General features: G+C 33.2%; 2 protein-coding genes across 2 annotated transcripts in view; one reads left to right on the top strand and one right to left on the bottom strand.

Moving 5' to 3' along the window:
- The first annotated feature begins 1969 nt into the window (after positions 1-1969).
- On the top strand, positions 1970-10169 carry LOC141291268 (uncharacterized). The gene is made up of 5 exons (XM_073823443.1): positions 1970-2257; positions 2621-2662; positions 5052-5279; positions 6925-7086; positions 8528-10169. Exons 3-5 carry the CDS (start codon positions 5135-5137, stop codon positions 9571-9573), a joined length of 1353 nt encoding a protein of 450 aa, XP_073679544.1. The 5' UTR covers positions 1970-2257; positions 2621-2662; positions 5052-5134; the 3' UTR covers positions 9574-10169.
- A 6487-nt stretch (positions 10170-16656) lies between these two features.
- Positions 16657-17781, bottom strand: part of cyp17a2 (cytochrome P450, family 17, subfamily A, polypeptide 2) — an 8709-nt gene continuing 7584 nt past the window's right edge. The window contains exon 4 of the mRNA XM_073822786.1: positions 16657-16899. Within this exon, the coding sequence (XP_073678887.1) occupies positions 16657-16899 (243 nt within the window). The remainder of the gene's footprint in view (positions 16900-17781) is intronic.

Genomic DNA, 17781 nt, shown 5'->3' with positions numbered 1-17781 from the left:
ACTCATAAACTGCGTTGCTTTTAGAAGCGTCAATGTAGTTGTTGCATATAGTTTAATGTCTTTATTTCGGGATTATCAAAGTAAATTATAACTCACGTGCCCCAGTAAAAAGGGTCTAGCAACGCACCTGCCCTGAAGCGGCTTCATAATTGCATTCATGTTTGCGCGTCTCATTTGATGTGGTAATTTCACAGAAGTTGAAGACTCGTTCTCGCCCCCTACAGTGCAATTCGACTAGGTATACGTCATCCGCGCTAAAATATCAAGGTGAAAGTCATCATATCTTGCGTAGTTTAGACCCAGCTCCCAACCCAACTTTGAGAATAGATTAACGGCGATATTTTTTTTATCGCCCGATAAGAGTCTCACGTTAACGCAGCACGTTAACGCCGATAACGGCCCACCACTAATATATATATATATATATATATATATTTTTTTTTTTTTTTTTTGTATGGGCTAGATAAATGAAAATATTCCCTTTTCCAACATGTTTCATATATGTATTTCTAACGAGATGTCCTTGAATCACAACAATTATTATAGATATACTACTGTTCAAAAGTTTGGGGTCAGTAAGACTTGTAATAGTCTTTAAAGAGGTCTCTTATGCTCATTAAGGCTGTATTTATTTGATTAAAAATACAGAAAAAAAACAGTAATATTGCAAAATGTTTTTACAATATAAAATAATGTTTTTTTATTTAAACATACTTTAAAATAGAATTTATTCCTGTGATGAAAAGCTGACTTTTCATCAGCTGTTACTCCAGTCTTAAGTGTCACATGATCCTTCAGAAATCATTCTAATATGCTGATTTATTATTAGAATGATCAATGTTGGATAATATCAACAGTTGTGCTGCAAAATATTTTTTGGAACCTGTGATTTTTTATTTTTTTTTTTTTTTCAAGATTCTTTCATGAAAAACAAGTTTAAAAAGTACAGTGTTTATTCAAAATAGATTTTTTATAACAATGTAAATTATTCATTATGAACTTTTAATAAACTTTAATTACTAACTTAATACATCCTTGGTGAATAAAAGTATTAATTTCTTAAAAAAAATAATAATAAAAAATGTACTGACCCCAAACTTTTGAACAGTAGTTCCACGTTACATTTTTTTCTTATTTAATATGCTGTTTTACTTACAAAAACATCACATCACCGAGTTAAAATGGATTGTAAATGATGTTCGTCTTGACTTCTACTATCTGTGCTGTGTGGTGATATCAATTTAATCTACATAAATCTTCTGAAATATAAGATTTGCATATATAGTATGCAAACATATGTGACCCTGGAGCACAAAACCAGTCTTGAGGAGCATGGGTGTATTGTAGAAATAGCCAACAATACATTGTATGGGTCAAAATGATCGATTATCAAAATAATTAGGATATAAGTAAAGGTCATGTTTTGGTAAGATATTTTGTAAATTTCCTATCGTAAATATATCAAAAAGTTGTACTTGGTTAGTAATATGCATTGCTAAGAGCTTAATTTGAACAACTTTAAAGGCGATTTCCCCAATATTTCGATTTTGTTGCACCCTCAGATTAAAGATTTTCAAATAGTTGTATCTCGGCCAAATATTGTCCCATCCTAACAAACCATACTGCAATAGAAAGCTTATTTATTTAGAGTATGTATTTCACACATAAATCTATTACACAAACATATACATATATATTTGTATGGGCTAGGTAAATGAAAATGTTCCCCTTTCCAACAGGTTTCATATATGTATTTCTAATGGGATGTCCTTGAATCACAACAATTATTATAGATATGCAAATCAATTATAAACAATATTTCCATACAATAAACTATTGTAAACGGCTGTCGCTGTTGATCTGCGGTCTCAACATCTTCAGCTGTTGCTAGGAGGAACGCACGTCTGCTCTGATTGGTCTGCATCCAGCCGCCTTCAGCCAATCAGCGTAAGATCCGATAAACGTTCCTGACATTATCTGCATCCTTGCTCCGTCTGTTGTAAAAATGCGATTATGTATTTGATTGTATCGCATAGGTAAGTAGCAAAGCGTTTAATGTGCGGTTCGTTCGGTGGTTAAAATATCACGGCGTGTTCGGCAGTCTGTCGTTTGTGATGCGGCGGCTGAAGCTCCGGGTGGAAATGGCGGACGGAGAGAGACAGTCGGTGCAGGATCCGAAGAAATGAGCGAATCAGAACGCACAGCGACTTCATTACAGGCCGTTTGCTACAATAACACGAGCATCGCGTTTAGTACGGTTGGTGCATTTATATCATCGATTCAACTGTGTGTTTATTATTATGACTGCGGGTGCATAAAGCAGCACTAAATTAAAGCTCATCACTAGAATGCTTACTATGTCTTCTGCATTTGCTTGGGCCTGTTTCGTTTTCATATGCAAACGGAGACATTTGTTGCTTTAACCTTTAAAGTCTGATTACACACGTGCAATGGTTTAATACAGAAAAACCTTTTTTTCTTTGCGTGCACAACAACAGCTTTCACATATTACACATATAACAAAATTGTCGCATGCATCTCTGTCGTACATGCTTTAAAATGCTATTTTTAGGGATAAACGGTTTTTAATAACAGCTGTGGTTTTTCTTCTCGTTTATAGATGATCCTGACAGCATATATGGACACCTGTGTCCTTCATCAGGTAAAGAACTAACAAGCTTAACACGTGTGTTCGATACTGACATGTTTATGTCCACACTTCAATGTCGAAAAAAGTCATTAGCAAGTTATTTAGTTTTGCATGACTGTTTTCTTTCACCCTTGCAATAAATCATCCTGTTTTTGCCACTGCACTGTTATCTTACAGTCATATTTTTAATAATATCGTGAATTAGTGTTTATCTTTATATTTTCTGTTTACATTTTAATTTTAGTTAAAGTTGTTGTAATATTATTGGTAACACTTTACAATAAAGTCCTATCGGTTAACATTAGTTATGCATTAACTAACTTTGAGAAAGACATTTGTTGCTGTATTTAGTAATCTTTATTAATGTTAGTTAATAAAAATACAACTGTTCTACATTAAATTTTATTTAATGTTAGCTTAGGTCTTTTAAATAATATATAATATATAAATAATTTTTCAATGTCCAAAAGCTGGCAAGTTATTTAGTTTTGCATGACTGTTTTCTTTGACCCTTGCAATAAATTATCTTGTTTTTGCCACTGTACTGTTATTTCAGTGTCATTGAGATACTAGTGTATTTTTGTTAATATTGTGAATTAGTGTTTATATTTTCTGTTTTCATTTTAATTTTAGTTCAAGTTGTAGTAATATAATTGCTAACACTTCACAATAAGGTCCTATCAGTTAACATTAGTTATGCATTAACTTTTGAGAAAGACATTTGTTGCTGTATTTTTTAATCTTTATTGAAGATTACAGTTCATTTTTATTTGATGTTAGCTTAGGTCCTTTAAATAATATTAGCAGACACAACTTTTGATTTCAATAATGTATTAGTAAGTGTTGAAATTAACATAAACTAAGATTAACAAATATTTTACAAGTATTTTCGTCGTTATCTAATGTTAACCAATGGAACCTTATTGTAAAGTGTTATCATGTAATTGTTTTTTTGCCATTAAAATTTCTATATAGTTTCTTTCTATTTTAATTATTTCACATCAAGTTAAGATTAAAATGTTGCCTAGATTTTAAAAAGTATGAAGAAAAAAGTATTTTTTAAATATTTTTTATTTTAGTTAACGTTTATTTCCTCAAATGTTTTTACCGTTTTAGTCCAGTTATGGATAATAACTGTGCTACACTAGCTGAAAGCATGATAAAATTAGCCAGAATATTTAATATGCAAAGGATAGACTTTCCAAATATAAGGAATTTGGCTCTAGACATTTGTAATTATTTGTGACCCTGGACCACAAAACCAATCATAAGGGTAAAATTTTTTGAGATTTATAAATCATCTGAAAGCTGAATAAACAAGCTTATATAAGCAAAAAAAAAAAAAAAAAAAAAAAGGTTTTTGTTAGGATAGGACAATATTTGACCGAAATACAACTATTTAAAAATATGGAATCTGAGAGTGCACAAAAATCTAAATACTGAGAAAATTGCCTTTAAAGTTGTCCAAATTAAATTCTTAGCAATGCATATTGCTAATAAAAAATAAGCTTTTATATATTTACGGTAGGAATCTTCATGGAACATGATCTTTACTTAATATCCTAATAATTTTTAGCATAGAAATCGATCATTTTGATCAAATTGAGATTTACACATCATCTAACTCAATCAATAAGCTTTCAATTGAATACAAAAGCTTTCCATTGATGTATGTTTTGTTAGGATAGGACAATATTTGACAGATATACAACAATGTGAACAACTGGAATCTGAGGGTGCAAAAAAAAAAACGAAAACAACAAAATATTTAGTCAAAATCGCCTTTAAAGTTGTCCAAATGAAGTTCTTGGAAATGCATATTACTCTAACCAAAAATTAAGTTTTGATATATTCACAGTAGGACATTTACAAAATATCCTAATGAACATTGTCGTTACTTAATATCTTACTGATTTATAATAAATGTATAACTTTGACCCATACAATGTATTGTTGGCTCTTGCTACAAATACACCCATGCTCCTCAAGACTGGTTTTGTGGCCTAGGTTCACATATATTTACAATATATACATGCAAATCTTATATTTCAGAAGATTAATGTAGATTAAAATTGAAATCACCACACAGCACAGATAGTAGAAGTCAAGATGAACAAAATTTACAATCCATTTTAACTCTGTGATGTGATGTTTTTCTAAGTAAAACAGCATATTAAATAAATAAGAAACAAAAATGTAAGTTCTCTTACTAAAGTTCTCAGCTGAAAAAGAAATAAATTTCTGATACAAAGGAATAATTTTGATGTAAGATCATGATGAAAACTTTAGTGTACCGATGTATGTGTTAAACTAAATGAGGTCTGATTTTAGCAATCTAAAAATTGTGCTCTCTGTGAACTTGTTGTCAGTGGCATTCTCTGTTGTGATCTTCTCCTGATAGGCTCAAGTGGTGTGGCCATAGCAGCAGTTCTGGAGGAAGAGGAGCAGCGAGTGTTTAGGTGGCGCCACGCCCTGCTGCAGGGTATGGAGTACCACAGTTCAGGGACGCTGCCTCTCCTGGGCAGCCCACGCTACTGTCCCGGCACCAACAGCGCCAGCGGCTACCTCTGCCAGACCGGCCACTGCTGTCAGGAGACGGGCTGCTGCACCTACTACTATGAGCTGTGGTGTGAGTACAGCAGTTTTTTTCAGCATATACATATACACATACAATTTAAAAAATGTGACTTATGTCATTTACTCACCCACATGTCGTTCCACTCCTGTTTGACTTATTTTCTTCCTTCAAACCTTCCATCGTTGGGTGAAAAGTTCCTTTAAATCAAGGCAAAAAAAAAAATAATTACTAATAGATATCATCATATTTAAATTAAACTTAAATTCAATTAAATCATAAATTAAGACAATTGTTTTGCATTATAGGTTTCCTAAAATGTTGTGTTTAAATATGCAAATAATGCATTATCTAATGATATAGGTAATAGTTTGCATACTACGTTTCCAAAGAATAAATCTGAACATTAAATAAAGCCAGATTAAAACATCTCGTTTCATTTTGTTGACATATTAGAGTTAAAGATTTTTTTAGAGGGGATTTTGGATTTCTCTTTTCATCACTCCGTAAATCAGAAAATATTGTCAGCAGACATTATGCATGTTTTTAAGAATTAAATGTTATATTAATTAGTGTAAATAAATTAAAAACAAACCCCTTAGTAAAAACCTTCAGAATATAGAGAGGAACAAAACTGTAAGTTTTGGTGTACGTAAGTGCTGCTGAAGTGGAGATAAAACTCATGGTCCTTTAAACATATACATTTTTACCATGTTTTTAGGAATAAAATGTTGTATAAATCAGTGTGAATGAAATATGAACAAACCCTTCTGTAGAAAACTTCAGAATATAGAGAGGAATAAAACTATAAGTTCTGGTGTATGCAAGTGCTGCTGAAGTGGAAGTAAAAACTCATGGTCCTTTAAAGATATGCATTTTTACCATGTTTTAAGGAATAAATGTTGTATAAATCAGTGTGAATAAAATATTAACAAACCCCTCTGTAAAAACCTTTAGTATATAGAGAGGAATAAAACTGTAAGTTTTGGTGTTTGTTAGTGCTGCTGAAGTGGAGATAAAAACTCATGGTTCTTTAAAGATATGCATTTTTACCATGTTTTTAGAAATAAAATGTTGTAAAAATCAGTGTGAATGAAATATGAACAAACCCTTCAGTAGAAAACTTTAGTATATAGAGAGGAATAAAACTGTAAGTTTTGGTGTTTGTAAGTGCTGCTGAAGTGGAGATAAAAACTCATGGTTCTTTAAAGATATGCATTTTTACCATGTTTTTAGAAATAAAATGTTGTAAAAATCAGTGTGAATGAAATATGAACAAACCCTTCAGTAGAAAACTTTAGTATATAGAGAGGAATAAAACTGTAAGTTTTGGTGTTTGTAAGTGCTGCTGAAGTGGAGATAAAAACTCATGGTTCTTTAAAGATTTTAGAAATAAAATGTTGTAAAAATCAGTGTGAATGAAATATGAACAAACCCTTCAGTAGAAAACTTCAGAATATAGAGAGAAATCAAACTAAGTTTTGGTGTATGTAAGTAATGCTGAGGTGGAGATAAAAACCCACGTTTTTAGGAATAAAATGTAAAAAAATACAGTGTACAGTAACTGCACAAACCAGAATATCTTTGGTTTGTGTGGCAACATGCAATAACAAATCATGGAAATCATTTATTGTAGCTTGACTAAATGAATGGTCAGCATTCTGCGTTTATACTGTAAGCGTTCTCATGTGTGTTTCAGGGTTTTGGCTGCTGTGGAGCGTGCTCATTCTATTCAGCTGCTGCTGTGCGTATCGTCACCGGCAGGCGAAGCAGCGCGTCCAGCAGCAGCAGAGACAGAGGGAGATCAACCTTATGGCTTACCATGGAGCCTGCAGTTACCCGTCCTCCATGTTTGACCTCAGTAAGAATGCTTTTCACACACTCTAAAATAAATCACACTAACTAGAAATCTCTTTTTTTATTTTATTTTTTAAAAGTACTACTTACTTTATCTTTATTTTTATTTTTCTCATGCTTTTGCACAAGGCTTCATCCACTTTGCTGAGTGTCCAATACCAGTCATAGCGACCTGCAAAACATATGGAAAATTACTGGGTGCAGTTTTAAAGAAAGACAGAATTATGCCTTGCATAAAACTTGTGGTGCAAATAAAAGTTTCTTTCTTCATTATATTTGTTAAGAATAATACAGTTAAAGCAAACATTTAAATACAATACAGTATTAGTAATGGGACGGTGAAAAAAAATACATGCATTAATTTAACAGATGTGCTATTACAAGGCTCTTGTTATAGAGCTAAAATTAATAATTATTTATTTAAAAAGTATGCAATGCTTATTGAATAATTAGTATAAACTCCATTAGCAAACAATCTAAAGAAATAAGTAAGCTTTCTGAAGTGCAGAAGAGAATGAATATTAATAAATAAATAATACATTTAATTAATAAATCTGTAATAAAAAAAGAATATAAAAAAATATATACACATATATAAAAATAATTGTAAACCTGGACCACAAAACAAGCCTTAAGTAGCACTGGAATATGTGTAGCAATAGCCAGAAAACGTTGTATAAGTCAAAATATTAGGATATTAAGTAACGATCATGTTCCATTTAGACATTTCCTAGATTTCCTACTGTAAATATATCAAAACCTAATTTTTTATTAGTAATATGCATTGCTAAGCACTTCATTTGGACAACTTTAAAGGGGATTTTCTCAATATTTAGATTTTATTGCACCTTCAGTTTCCAGATTTTTAAATGGTTGAATCGCAGCCAAATATTGTCCTATCCTAACAAACCACACATCAATAAAAACGCTTATTTATTCACCTTTTCAAATCTTTCAAATCTCTCAAATCTTAAAAAAATTTACCCTTATGACTGGTTTTGTGGTCCAGGATCACAATTTAATAAACAATTCTGCCCTCCAAAGGCAAAGTGCAGTAACTACGCCAACACTGAAACTGAGAAAAATGCCTTTAAAGTTTTTACACCAGCTAGTCAAACATGTTGACACTCTTGTTTCTCTGAAACAGGACAAAATTGAACCAGGAGACTTTGCCACAAGACAAAACAGTTGTTACAAAGTCCATTTTAAGCCTTAACTCAATTTTGACCAAATGTGTAGTTACTGCACTTTGCCATTGGAGGGCAGAATTTAAATCAAACAAGTGCCTTGGTTTTAACAAAATGTCTTCTCACAAATCAAAATGTTAATTAAGATACCAAATTTTGATGATTTAAATCAGACCACACCGCTAACTCTAGAATCCACAATTATAGTCTAAATGAAAACAGAAATAAACTTACATTAATTGCAGTTCTCATTGGCAGGTTTCCTCGCCTCACTCAAACTACCATCCTATGAGGAAGTAGCAGCCCAACCCAGCACTCCGCCCCCTCCCTACAGCTCTGTCGCCTACCCACGAGGCTCCGCCCACCCTGGCCCAAGTCACATGCTCTCATCGCAGAGCTCTGACAACTACACCAGCTGCTCCTGCGACTCCTGCTGTCCGTCATCGCCCTGTAGCTCCTCCCCCTCTTCAGCCCAACTCACAGACGAAACTGATACAAGCCACGCCTCCACGCCCTCCCTCAGCGAGCCTGGCCACACCCACTCAGCGATCATGCACACTGAGTGCTTTCCGATTCCGCCACTCAGCGAAGGCGGCCAATCACCGACGCGAAGCACAGCAGAGGTCGTGGAGGCGGAGTTTCCAGGCTCCACCCCTCTGGATTCCAACGGGAACAGCAAACCGGTGAAGAACATCACTAGTAGCACAGATAATGTGACTGAAATAGTAGACGCATCCCAAACTATTAGTACTAACAATGTCTGCGATGCAAACAGTGCTAATATCATTAGCAGTCCAAATTCAAATATCACCAGCCTTTGTCATCCGATTCCACCATCCTCCTCATCGTCTCTCCAGCTCTTCTCCATGTCCGACCCGCTCGGTGTTTGTTCAGAGCAGCAGAATAACGCCACTCAGAGGGAGGAGCCTGCACAGGCCCCGCCCCCTCAGTCTCCGCCCAGAACGGCTCTCTTTTCTCCCGGCGTTGAACCAGAGCGCCGTGATTCGGCCGTGAGCGACCTGGACGTGGACCAAACGCATTTCCAACAGCGACGGCTGACTGGCGACTCCGGCATCGAGGTCTGCCGCTGCCGCGTAGAACGTGAAGAGGAGGATGATGAAGAAGAGGAAGAAGAGGGAGGACACTTACAGGCAGAGTCGGCCATTGGAACGGATGACGCTCTTCACGATAGTCCTGACTGTTCCGCCAGAGCCAGACCGGATGGGGGCGGAAAAGAGGCGTGGCCTGTCTCCTCTGTGTCTCCGCCCACTGATGCAGTCGTCATTGCAATGGAAACTGACTGAGTGTGGCGTTAAAAGCACGCAGGTTTTGTTGTGAGAGAAACCCTGTACAGACTGACGTTGAAAAACACATTAATCTGCAACCTCATCTTTGGTCTAAGGGGCATACGCCACTGAAAGTTCGGAATTATTTTCATTTTTTTTGGAAAAAAGTCTCTTCTCCTCACCACGGCTGCATTTATTCGATCAAAAATATGGTCAAAATTTGAAATATTATTACAATTAAAAATAGCTCTTTTCTATGTGAATCTATGTTACAATATAATTTATTTTTTGTAATCGAAGCAGAATTTTTCAGCATTATTACTCCAGTCTTCAGTGTCACATGATCCTTCATCATAGAAATCATTCTAATATGCCTGTTTACAGGGTTCGTACAAAGCTTAAAGAACTTGAATTTGACTCAAATTTAAGGTCTGGAAAACCCTTGAAAATAGCACTATTCCTTAAGAAGTACTTGAAAAGTGCTTGAATTGAGTGTTTAATTTTGTCAATAAGCATGGATCTTTTTCATGCAAAATTCACGCATTTCAAAAAACCTTCACATGTGCTTCACTGTATTTTTGCCATTTTCTATTTGTATATTTTTATTTATCTAGGCTATTATATATAAAAAGCACTGCTTGAAAAGTTGTTGAAAGTTCTGGAATTTTATTTTACGGCTTGAGTAACATTTTTGACAAATTTCAATCTTTAAAGCAATTAATTTCAGAGTTAAATTCTAATTAAGAGTAACAATACTTATATTTTTTACTTTTATTTATTAAGGATGCGTTAAATTGATCAAAAGTGACAGTAAAGACATTTATAATGTTACAAAAGATGTCTATTTGAAAAATAAATGCTGTTCTTTCAAACTTTCTATTCATTTTTCAATACTGAAAAATAAAATGCTTCACAGTTTCCACAAAAAGACTGAAGACTGGAGTAATGATGCTGAAAATTCAGCTTTCAGCACAGAAATAAATAACATTTTAACAGATATTCACATAGAAAAAAGTTATTTTACATTGTAAAATATTTTCAGAATTTTTGACTGTGTTTTGAGCAAATAAATGCATACTTGGTGAACAGAAGAGACTCTTTCAAAAACACTTTTGGCTGGTAGTGTATTTGAGATCACAGATGCCCAGATCAGACCAAAGTTGGTCCGTGATGACCATTTTTTTAACCTGTCATGCCATATTTTTATCTTTTTTTTTAAACAGTTTATTTATTTTTGCATTGAAATGTGGACAATGTAAGTGAATTAGATTTTTTTTTTTTCAATGAAATTTTTAATAGAACCTATAATGCGAAATTTTTATTTGATTATTTGCCATTTGTAGTACAAGGTCTGACAGGTTCTTCATCGTAATGTGAACTCAGAGTGACGTGACCCGAAGATCCCGACATGCAAACACACGTAAACGTAAACGTGGACAATGTTTTGACTGAACGAGCGGAACGTACCCTTAAAATCATCTTCCCTACTTTCTCTCTGACGGTCCGGCTGCTTCTTTTGCTCATTAGTTTCAAACGAACACCAACAGTTGTGATACAACACCACACACAAACGCCCTTCCCATGGAATTCTGGGTAATGCAGAAGATGAAAAGCGAGCAGAAAGACGGAAAGCAAGCGTTTAGTGGTTTCTGCACTGCCCAGTGTTCCTCAACACCAGCTCAGCCAAAACAGATGCTGCATCGCAACCGCTCAAGAAGAATCCAGACTCACCTCAGGACTTCTGCTTCGGTTCAACATTTATCACCAACATTTCGTTTACGTCTTTATGTCACACACCGATATGCCATTGTTCATATACAACATGCAGGCCGGCGAATCTCATCAAGTCTGTCAAGATCACGTTTGAAGATAAAGTAAATGGCTTGTTTTTGCATTATTTTCATGACTTTTAAGCACATTTCACCCATGTAATGTTTATATAATTACTGTAATGTGAATAGATTTACATTGTATAATATATGCATGATAGTATTTGTTGTACTGCCATTAATCTATACTGATTCAAATGTAAAGCGTCATTGTAGAAATAGAATGAGAATTTAATATAAGACTAACTAATTAAAAAAACTGAAATAATGACTATTTGAAAAGAAAATGTGCTTAACCATGAAAATATATATTTTTTAATTATAACAATAATTTTTGAGATTGAAAATGTGCTTAATTATCATGAAAATCATTTAATTTTGGGATCAGCACGATTTTTAAAGGTTTTTAAAGTTTCTTCTGCTCATCAAGGCTGCATTTATTTGAGCAAAAATACAGAAAAAACTGTAATATTGTGAAATATTATTTTAATTTAAAATAAATGTTTTCTATGTGAATATATTTTAAAATGTAATTTATTTCTGTGATACAACGCTGAATTTTCAGCATCATTACTGCAGTATTCAGTGTCACATGATCCTTCAGAAATCATTCTAATATGCTGATTTATTATACATTTTTAAAACAGTTGCGCTTCTTAATATTTAGTTGGAACCTGTTTATTTTCCCAGGATTCTTTAACAAATAAAAAGTTGAAAAGAACAGCATTTATTAAAAATAGAAATCTTTTGTAACAATATAAACTACCATCTAAAAGTCTGTGGTCGGTACATTTTTATTCTTTCTTTTTTTGAAAGAAATTGATATTTTTATTCAGCAAGGATGCGTTAACTTGATCAAAAGGAATAGCAAAGACGTATATAGTTAGAAAAGGTTTACATTTTAAATAAATGCCATTCTTTTATTTTATTAATCAAAGAATCCTGAAAAAGTTAAATTAATTTAAAAAAAAAACTTAAGCAGCACAACTGTTTCCAACATTGATAATTCTAATAATAAATCAGAATATTAGAATGATTTCTGAAGAATCATGTGACACTGAAAACTGAAATAACTGATAAAAAAAATTATGCTTTTCATCACAAAAATAAATTTTAATATTTTAAAATATGTGACCCTGGAGCACAAAACCAGTCTTAAGTCGCTGGGGTATATTTGTAGCAATAGCCAAAAATACATAGTATGGGTCAAAATTATTGATTTTTCTTTTATGTCAAAAATCATTAGGAAATTAAGTAAAGATCATGTTCCATGAAGATTTTTTGTAAAATTCCTATGTAAACCTATCAAAATGTAATTTTTGATTACTAATATGCATTGCTAAGAACTTAATTTGGACAACTTTAAAGGTGATTTTCTCAGTATTTTGATTTTTTGCACCCTTAGATTTCAGATTTTCAAATAGATGTATCTCGGCCAAATATTGTCCTATCCTAACAAACTATATGTCAATAGAAAGCTTATTTATTGAGCTTTCATATGATGTATATATCTCAGTTTTGTAAAATTTAACCTTATGACTGGTTTTGTGGTCCAGGGTCACATATATTAATATAGAACATTATTTTAAACTGCAATAATATTTCACAATATTATTTTTTTCTGTATTTTTGATCAAGTAAATGTATTAATGTGCATATAAGAAACATTAAAAATCTTACTGATCCCAAACTTTTGAGCGCCAGTGTGTGTGTGTATGTATATATATTTATTTATTTATTTTTATTTTTTTCTAGGATGTAAAACATGATCTGGACGTGTTTTGGTGAGATTCACTCTGCCTAAAGGCCGACAGCGAGCTGCTGTTGAGTCCGTCATACATAGATATATATGAAAATAGATCTAATTCTACATAAGAATAACTCTAGTAGCTTCAGATGAATATATAAGCTGTGTGTGGATATGAAACGATCTATATTTTGTAAGCATGCTGTTAGGAGTGTTTGCCGTCTCATGTTGTCAGAGGCCTTCAGTGTTTCCACCATCACTGTTACCATGACGACCCACTCTAGTGTCAGCAATAGTGTGTGTGTGTGTGTGTGTGTGTGTGTGTGTGTGTGTGTGTGTGTGTGTGTGTGTGTGTGATGCCCATGTGAAGCTGTAATTCAGACATTTAAAGACTAAATGCTTTACTCCAACGACACCATCAGCCGCCTGTCCTGTAATCTCTGTTTGCAAAGTCAGCGCTGTGTGTGTGTGTGTGTGTGTGTGTGTGTGTGTGTGTGTGTGTGTGTGTGTGTGTGTGTGTGTGTGTGTGTGTGTGTGTGTGTGTGTGTGTGTGTGTTTTATGAGTCACCGGTGCTTTAAAGAGAACTGATGAATTGTGATTGATTAAATTAAATAGAATTCATCACTTGGTTTTATTCAATGCATTCTATGAAAACCAAACGCAACCTGCTTCAGATAACGGTGAGTTTTGCGAAGACGACAAGAAATGCCAAAGTTTTGTAATTGTAGTATTTGTATTATTATTTAATATATAGAGAGAGAGCCTATATAGTACATTTCAGAAAATGGCACTTATATTATACATACATATATATTTTAACCAAAACCATGATATAGAAGATGTTCATAGACACCTTTTGACAAATGTATAGAAATTGCTAAAGATGCAAAAGAAGATTCACTCTAATTCTAAAATCCAAAAGATGAAAAGCACAGGCAGTATTTGAGAGTTCACGGTGTGTTTGGAAAACCATACTAATATACTGTAGTATTAAGGTAATTCTCTTGGCATTGACTGTTTTATATAAACATATAGATCTAAAACCATAAATTAAAAAAAAAAAAACAGTTCAAATGTATAAAAGATATTCCAAATGTTCATTTGCACAGTAAGACACCCCAGAAAGCCTTTGTTAAGGAATTATACAGGGTTCGCACAGACTTTTCAAGCACTGCTTTTTATTTTCAGTCAGAGATCTCGCTTGTGTCTTCTATTTCAAATTCTAAAAAAAGAGAAATAGATTAAAAAAAGTACTTATTTAAAATGGCAAAAAACTAGAGTGAAGCACAAAGCATAGTCTGCTACACTTTTACTACAGTAAAACAATGGTAAATTTTCTTAAGGGATTTGTATGTGTATAGTTTCTTTTTCCTTTGTTTAGTTTTGTTTTTAACTGTACTGCCTTAAATGTTTGATGTTTCTACGGTTTAAGAAAAACATCTGAAAAGGATTCCCGAAATCACACCAAAATCCCGATTTGAATCAAATATTCGCAAACCCGCATCAAAGTCATGATTTGAATCAAATGAATCATGCTCCGAAGATCCTGATATAAAACAAATGATTCAACCCGCACAAAGTCCCAATTTGAATCAAATGATTCGCAATCCACGCTCCGAAGATCCAATCTAAAGCAAAAGATTTGCGAACCCGTATTGATGTCCTGATTTGAATCAAATGATTCGCGATCCGATCCAAAGCAAAAGATTCGCGACCCACATTGAAGTATCAATTTGAGTCAAATGATTCGTGATCCGATCCAAAGCAAAAGATTCGCGACCCACATTGAAGTATCAATTTGAGTCAAATGATTCGTGATCCGATCCAAAGCAAAAGATTCGCGACCCACATTGAAGTATCAATTTGAGTCAAATGATTCGTGATCCGATCCAAAGCAAAAGATTCGCGACCCACATTGAAGTATCAATTTGAATCAAATGATTCGTGATCCGATCCAAAGCAAAAGATTCGCGACCCACATTGAAGTATCAATTTGAATCAAATGATTCGTGATCCGATCCAAAGCAAAAGATTCGCGACCCACATTGAAGTATCAATTTGAATCAAATGATTCGCGATCCGATCCAAAGCAAAAGATTCGCGACCCACATTGAAGTATCAATTTGAGTCAAATGATTCGCGATCCGATCCAAAGCAAAAGATTCGCGACCCACATTGAAGTATCAATTTGAATCAAATGATTCGTGATCCGATCCAAAGCAAAAGAATAGTGAACCCACATTGAAGTATCAGTTTGAATCAAATAATTCCTGATCCGATCCAAAGCAAAAGAATAGTGAACCCACATTGAAGTATCAATTTGAATCAAATAATTCCTGATCCGATCCAAAGCAAAAGACTCGCAAACATGCATTGATGTCCCGATTTGAATCAAATGATTCACAATCCGATCTATAGCAAAAGATCCGATCCTTATTGCTATTTAAAGAAATTTCCAGGTTTTAAATTTTAAAATTACAAAAGTACATTGTACAAACCCTGCGTACCCCAGTAATTTTCCAAGAATGAAGCTGATAAATTCGCGAACCCGCACTGAAGTACCGATTTGAATCAAATGATTCGCGACATGATCTATAGCAAAAGATTCGCAAACCAGCATTGATGCCCTGATTTGAATCAAATGATTCGCGATCCGAAGATTCAGTCATGTTTACACGACGCTGTCAGTAGGCTACTACTTGCTTATCTCGATTGTTTTCTGACAATAACTGAAATAAGCGAACAAGGTTTGATGTTTTTTGTTTGTTTGTTTGTTTTTTGCGTGAAAAGATATGTGCTTATTGGAAGAATTAAACATTTATTTAGATACAAACTCTTACAATAAATCAAGCACTTTCCAAGTAGGTTACCTCTTCTTCCTATTGCTATTTCAAGGGATTTACAGGCTTTAAATTTCAAAAAGTTAAGTTTAAGTACTTGTAAAACCCTGATGAATGAAGCTGATAAATGAAGAAATTCCAAATTAAATATTTATGCACTTTAAAATTCTTAGCAGAATAAAGCCTTAATATCTTTCTCTAAATTAAAAAAAAAAAAAGTGATCTTTGGTATTTTTATGAAAAAATGAAACGTGATTTAACCAATAATTATCATCCATGGAGTTATTTTTTTATTTCTTCTTCTTATTTTTTTAACATAAGAATGGATTCGTAAACCCTTTAACACATTTCTACTCATTTCATAAGGAAATATTTAATTGATTGAATTTTCAGTGATTGAATAGAGAAACTTGCTGAAAAGCTTTTTATTTATTAATTTATTGGTTTGATTTTAATTATTTTATTGTAAAATGACATTATATTACATATTTATTATTTTATTTAAAAGAAATATTTTTCTTTGTCTCGTTTTAAGATTTTCGGTGTTTTTAAATATCATACCAGGCTAATTCTGTGTGCCTCTCAGTTCTTTCTCAAACACACACTCACTCCTGCAGCTGTGTTTCTGAGTGCCACTCTCAATGTTTCCCCCTGCTGTCCAGCAGCGGAAGTGCAGTGTGTCAGTCAGTGTCGCGGTGTGACTCTCACGCTGTAGCGCAGGGGCTGCAGCACCACACCGAATCGCCCCTGCAGGTCGGGCAGGGAAGCCCCAGGTGGGACGCTGAAGTGGAAGCGCTGCAGGAGGCGGCTGGCGAAAAGAAAGAGCTCGATTCTGGCCAGAGATTCTCCCACACAGACGCGCGGACCGGCACCGAACGGCAGGAAGCTGCCCGGAGTCGCTCTTTTCCCTGACGAGTCCAGGAATCTCTCTGTGAAGTTCAGAAATGAAACATGTTTGATGATCAAATGTTTCAAAAACATTCACACAGATGGGTGTTGAAATGTTTTTATTCTTTCTCCCAAATTCCATTTTACTGCTTTAATTTCTTTAGTTTTTTTCCCCTGTATTGTGTTATAGTGTTTAATGAAATTTTAGCTGTCAGTTCTAACAAAATTAATTAAAAGCATGCAGCTTATAACATTTAATTGAACAACAGTTAAAGTTAAACAAAAGTTACATTTTAGGACTCTAAAATCCACTAAAAATCGGTTTTATTCTTAGAAAATTCATTTGTATTTTTTCCCCCAAATTCATTTATTGTGATTCTAATAATTTTAATAATCAAAAAGTATATATATATATATATAAAAATAAATATATATATATAAATATAAATAAGGTCCATGTGAAATGCTTTATTCATGAATTTAATAATTTACTATTTATTGATTTATTATATATACACACACAAAAATAGGATCCTGTGAAATGTTTTATTCTTATTCTTTTATTCTTTTATTATTGTTTTATTGTCTTCAATTTAATTAAACTTCATGAATGTAATAATTTAGCCTTTATTTATATATTTTATTAATATTATTATTATTATTATTATTTTTACAAAAATAGGATACTGTGAAATATTTTATTTTATTCAGAAATTCTTTTTGTCTTTAATTTACTTCATGTATTTAATCATTTAGTTTATTTATTTTATTATTAAACTTTTTTTTTTTTCAAATATAGGATCCTGTGAAATGTTTTATTTTATTATAAACTATTTGTTGTTTTCAGTGTAATTAATTAAAAAAATAATAATTTTATTATTTGTATTATTGTTTTTTTATTTATTCCATTTTTACAAAAAT

The sequence above is a fragment of the Garra rufa genome, chromosome 18, assembly GCF_049309525.1.
Source record: "Garra rufa chromosome 18, GarRuf1.0, whole genome shotgun sequence".
NCBI classification, from domain to species: domain Eukaryota; kingdom Metazoa; phylum Chordata; class Actinopteri; order Cypriniformes; family Cyprinidae; genus Garra; species Garra rufa.
This window is presented reverse-complemented; position numbering and strand designations above follow the sequence as displayed.

What these genes read in the sequence shown, in the direction of transcription:
- LOC141291268 (XM_073823443.1), top strand. Translation starts at nt 5,135, where the DNA reads ATGGAGTACCACAGTTCAGGGACGCTGCCTCTCCTGGGCAGCCCACGC. An exon ending in CTACTACTATGAGCTGTGGT is followed by an intron (nt 5,280 to 6,924) that starts GTGAGTACAGCA and finishes TGTGTGTTTCAG; the next exon opens with GGTTTTGGCTGCTGTGGAGC. An exon ending in GTCCTCCATGTTTGACCTCA is followed by an intron (nt 7,087 to 8,527) that starts GTAAGAATGCTT and finishes TCTCATTGGCAG; the next exon opens with GTTTCCTCGCCTCACTCAAA.